The following is a 4,948-nucleotide window of genomic DNA, read 5'->3' as shown; positions in this document are numbered from 1 at the left end:
GGATATAGCTCGCTAGCAGCCTCGCACCGAGGACCTATCCACGTCATCATTTACCCAGAATGCTTGGCGTGTAAATAAAATGGCCCAGTCCGTGTAATATATTTTAAAACTTTTAGTTTAAAAATGATAAAAACTGAACAACCTACAGTATTTTTACAGTTAAAATATATGTTTATTAAATAAAGTCTAATGTTACAGCTATCATGGATCCCTTTAAAGCTGCCATTTTTGCAAACTTCTTATGTTTTGTTGGATGTGGTTGATGCACTTTTAAATTGGAATTTATAGCAGTTTGGGTTTTCTAACTACATAAAAGCTAGAAAATGTTCAATATAAAACCAGCCAGTAAGTGCGCTYTGGAGGAGATCTAAGTGACATATTTTTGGGTGCTTGCTTTAGAATGCATTGCTGAATAATAGATTAATCACTGAGGCTCAGAGATAAATTATGAATGAGGACAAGGCAAGCAAAGCCTGAGTTTTGGACAAATGGTTCACTGCTCAAACAAACTGAACAKCAGGACTCATGTTAATCTTTTAGCTTCACTGTCGTCCTGATTTCAGGTGAAGCTGAGGTTCAAAAAATTCCTCAAAGTCCTTTTTAAGCAAATGCTGGATGAGTACAGCTCATCGGCGTCGGACGCCTCCTCGGCTGCCCACGGCGCCACCGACGTCTCCCCTGACAGCTCAGCCAGCGACGGCCTCCACGGCGTCCCGGTTCACGTGTTGGCAGTGAGCCACGGCGCTTACATCCGCGTGGTCATCAGGCACCTCGTGGAGGACCTGAACTGTGCGCTCCCCGCGGGAGTCAAGATGTCGCAGCTGTTTTCGCCCTGCCCCAACACTGGGATCAGCCGCTTTGTTCTCAGCCTGACCAGGACCGACTCGGGGCCGGCCCTCTCTGCAGCTCGCTGTGTTTTCACCAACAGGAAGCGCCACCTGGAAAACCTTCCAGACGACGAGCAGAGTAAAGGGAAGTAAAACAAAAAGCTTTTCTGTGTGGAAGACGCAGAGTCTGAGGGATAGTGTAACTATCATGAACAGACAAAGGTAAAACCTCATTTTATCAGCATTAGATTTATTGTACTGTATTGTATTACAAATATCTCCTTTAAACACTTTTAAAGTTGACTTAATTTATGTTACTGCTCTGTCAGTATTTATACTGATGTGTCTCCTGTAGGGGAGAAGAGCTGCTGCTTGTTTAACTTGTGCAATAAAATGTAAAAACACTGAGCTGTAGATTTCCCTATAAAAGCTGTATTTAATCATAAAAAACGGACAAATCTGATTGTGTGTTTAAGGTGAAAGTAATTGTTTAACTTTTCAAACTGAACAGCAGATCAGCAGCTTGACTTGATTATAAACTGACAGCCTCCTGCTCAACGTTATATTATTACACAGAAGAAAAAAAATCACAGAAAACCTGTGGAAGATGTCCTGCCTCATGGCTTTGGTATCTGTTTTATTCACCATTGACTGTATTTGTCACTTAAGATTTACATTATGTTCATTCAGCTATGGAGCAACAGAATAAAAATTAGCTTTAGCTTTTAGCTTTAAGGGACTTTGTCTCCATGCCAGAGTTTTAGACTAAAACCATCTGATGTTGAAGATAGCCAAAGTTGTAACCGTTTTGATCAAACATTCAGAATAACWCGTCCAATGAATTATTGCAAGTTTAATTTACATCCATCCAGTTTTTACTACATACATTGAAGTACTCCACTCCCATAGTTACATTATGTAACTATGGGAGTGGAGTACTCATACTCCACTTCTAGATTGTTCTTACTGAATGTCAATAAGAGCTGAAGAAAGTTCATTTCTGTTTACGAGGGAATGAAAAATGTTAAAGCTTTTAATTCTCAATCATTTTTTACGTTAATATAAAAAATATACAGCACCTTTTGAGACTGAAGGACAGTTTTTGTGGAGAACTAGAATAGAAACAGAAGGAAAACGTCAGACGTGTTCTATTGCCTTGAATGAACAAATAGATTTTGTTTAAAATAAATCCATTGATGAAGTGATTGAATGTCAGCAGGGAGAACTGTAGGGTTCTGTCACTGAAAGACCCTGAAACCTACAAATGTTTAATTTTTTTGTTAAATCTATTTTTTTAAGAAAAATATTCAGTTTGACATAATTTGTACTGGAGTGACTGTATTATTTTACTAAAAGATCCTGTTTCCTACCAGCAACCAGACATACTCCCATAAATATGAACATTTTCTACAAATACAATTAATTTAAAGTAATTCAGTTGCAGGTGAAKCCTTCTCTTTTCTCATTAAGCAGTTGTGAAAAACTACAGAATGTTTTGAAATTTCTTTTAAATTTCTCAGTAATCGTCCTTACTTAAATAAAGTTCCATCACAAATTGATTTCATTTGCCAAATAACAAAAAAAAAAAAAAAAAGATACTTGTGCTTTTTCTAAAGTTTATTTAGCCACACATTCAAATCCAACTCCAGCTCATACATTCAAAACAGACTCACGTTTGGCTGTATGTACATTTGAATCGTAACACATCCTTATAAATACCATAAATAACAAGTAAGGAATGGATTTAAATAAATAAATACTCTTGGGACTGGTTTTGTTTGCTGGTTGGTGCACAGCACCTGATCATTTTAGAGTATTTATTTTACCCTGTATTTTAATTTTTTTTTCAAGTCATCTTTTGGATGTTATGAATGGAAAGTTGTAATTAAAGCTGATATACCACAATATTACAACAATTTGAGATCTGCTTGTTTATGTAAAACACTTACAATACATTTAWTATAGCATAAAGAAAATTCCTACTCCTATAAATATATTTGTGTATATTTTTGTATTTAGTGATGCCTGGTTTCACACCAGTTCTGCAGAGGTAGGATAGGTCCAGACTTTGGTCCTGGAAACATTAGACCAGCTGTTAAAACATCAACAACAATAATGTTTCTTGGTTTTGCTGCAGGAAGTGACTGAATAAAGAACAAAGATCAGCTGCTCAGAAGATTCCAGCTAAAGATGTAGACGTTGATTCATGTCAAACATTAATTGTAGAAATACTGTTTTTATGATTTATGGTTATAAATAAGAATAGAATTCGGTAAATAAAATAAAAAAAGAAGCAGCATTGCTGTATTTGCAGTTTCTTTAAAGTCTAATGGTCAAACCGGAATTACAAAGTGATCCCTGCAGTTTATCCTGTAGTCCCCTCATTTGGATGAGTGCACGTTCCAGGGGTCGTCGGAGGACGGAGCCCGCTGCGTCTCCCTGGATACGTTTCCTCCATCGTCCCCGGCCTCCGTCTCCGTCTCCACGTCCACATCCAGGTCGGTGTCGTCCTCAGTCCCCGCCCTGGAGTCGAAGCCGTCCTCGGTCTGCCACACGTTGACGTTGTGCGGGTCTGAGGGGTCCACGATCCGGTTTCTCTTCTCCCTGTGCAGCAAGAGGCGCTCCAGCGGCACCGTGTTCTTCTTGGGCAGGAAGAGGGAGGTCTGCGGCAGGTTCTGACCCGCCGAGAACACCTGCCGGGAGCCCTCCAGGTTGAAGAGGATCCCGGTCCGGATAGAATAGTACACGTCCCGGTTGTTCTCCAGGAGCCTGTGGTTGAACAGACAGTCGTCTYTGATGCAGACGGGCTGAAAGCGGGGAAAATAAACAACATTTATTATCAGATTTTAACCTTCATTCCTTTTACATCTCAATCAGACCAGGATATCTTAAAAAATACAGAAATAAAAAATAGCCCTAAACTGACTTAAAAAGTAAGCTATTTGTTTGCACATAAGTTGAGCTTTCACGCGTTTTACATGGCAAATTATTTAAATTTAATGTCTATTTGTCATTAAATATATAAAATGTGTTTAAAGTTAAAAAATGTTGCAGACACATTTAAGTATGAAAGTTGGAGAAATAGTCATGCGTAAATTACGCAGTGGTGCCAAATTTAAGCAGTTACAAAATCGATTAAAAAATGTGACCCAGGAGTTAATTTATTAAAAATCCTAATAATAAAAAATAATAAACGTATAAAATAAATGTTGAACCACAGTGCGTTTATGCGTAAAAGTAATGGAAAACCGTTGCGTAAAAGCGCACAAGGAGCGTAAAGGAGTTCAGTTTTACGGGTTGAAGTGTACTATTTACTAAATAATATTTAGTTTGTAGTTACGAATAAAATTAAATAAAAAAGTAAGAAGTTGCTTACCGAGCTGAACGGGTTGCCCTGCAAATCCATACACAAGTAACGGTTGCTTTTGACACCGAAGATCGCCACGCGCTCCCTTGTCTCAGCTTTTTGTAGAATTACACCTGCGAGGGAGAAGAAACATTTAGCACCATGAAATAAAATAAAAATAAAATTTACAATACACTTTAAAAACTGTACTTTAAATCTTACTATATGGGGACCTGGCTGTAGTTTTGCGCACGGTGCCATCTAATTTGATTTCCAAGTAGAAGTTGTGGAGGTCTGTGGAKGTCTGCAGGTGGATGAAACGCCTCGGGTTACCCCAGTTGGATCCAACCAGCGGTGACGGGTTCGGGACCGCTTCCCCGACTGGAAGCCCCTGCAGGACAGCGAGTAAGAGAGCCAGCAGCGTGTCCTTCATCCCCAGTCGCTTGTGAACGTCCATCCTGGGTCAGAGCGGTGATTTTCACTGCTGAGCTCAGGGATGCTCTGTTGCGCCAAAGTTTGGTGACTATTTAAAGCCCCGAAAGTGCCACTCCTGCACACATCCTTTGCGTAAAAAAAGGGAAGAAAAAAAAAGAAACTCGCCCCCAAAGCAGAGGTGCGGGTTGCTGCAGCGGAAGGACCACTTCCACCACTGTTTATGCCAGTGTTCTTGGTCAAACAACAAGACTCTTATTTTTGGTTAAACATCTTGACTCATCCATCCTAAATGGTTTCCTAATAATCATCTGGCTTAATTTGGAGCAGGAAGCTGCTTTGG

General features: G+C 39.5%; 2 protein-coding genes across 3 annotated transcripts in view; one reads left to right on the top strand and one right to left on the bottom strand.

Moving 5' to 3' along the window:
* tigarb (TP53 induced glycolysis regulatory phosphatase b) overlaps positions 1-3,151 on the top strand; it is a 6,441-nt gene extending 3,290 nt beyond the window's left edge. The window contains exons 6-7 of one of the 2 annotated variants that reach the window (XR_001309931.1): positions 564-1,049; positions 2,965-3,151. Coding sequence is in view for 1 of the 2 variants with exons in the window: in XM_014004251.1 (XP_013859705.1) it covers positions 564-980 (417 nt within the window). In the remaining variant the exon portion in view is untranslated. Of the gene's footprint in view, positions 1-563; positions 1,720-2,964 lie in introns of those variants that run through there. The other variant, XM_014004251.1, reaches the window with a different exon arrangement.
* Positions 1,874-4,873, bottom strand: fgf23 (fibroblast growth factor 23). The gene is made up of 3 exons (XM_014004252.1): positions 4,396-4,873; positions 4,204-4,307; positions 1,874-3,634 (listed from the first exon to the last, which is right to left on the bottom strand). The coding sequence occupies exons 1-3, from the start codon at positions 4,628-4,630 to the stop codon at positions 3,209-3,211; spliced, it is 765 nt and encodes a 254-aa protein (XP_013859706.1). The 5' UTR covers positions 4,631-4,873; the 3' UTR covers positions 1,874-3,208.
* Positions 4,874-4,948: the final 75 nt, after the last annotated feature.

The sequence above is a fragment of the Austrofundulus limnaeus genome, unplaced genomic scaffold (genome assembly GCF_001266775.1).
Source record: "Austrofundulus limnaeus strain Quisiro unplaced genomic scaffold, Austrofundulus_limnaeus-1.0 Scaffold22, whole genome shotgun sequence".
In the NCBI taxonomy this organism is placed as follows: Eukaryota; Metazoa; Chordata; class Actinopteri; order Cyprinodontiformes; family Rivulidae; genus Austrofundulus; species Austrofundulus limnaeus.
The sequence above is the reverse complement of the archived record's forward strand: the minus strand, read 5'-3'. Positions and strand labels throughout refer to the sequence as shown.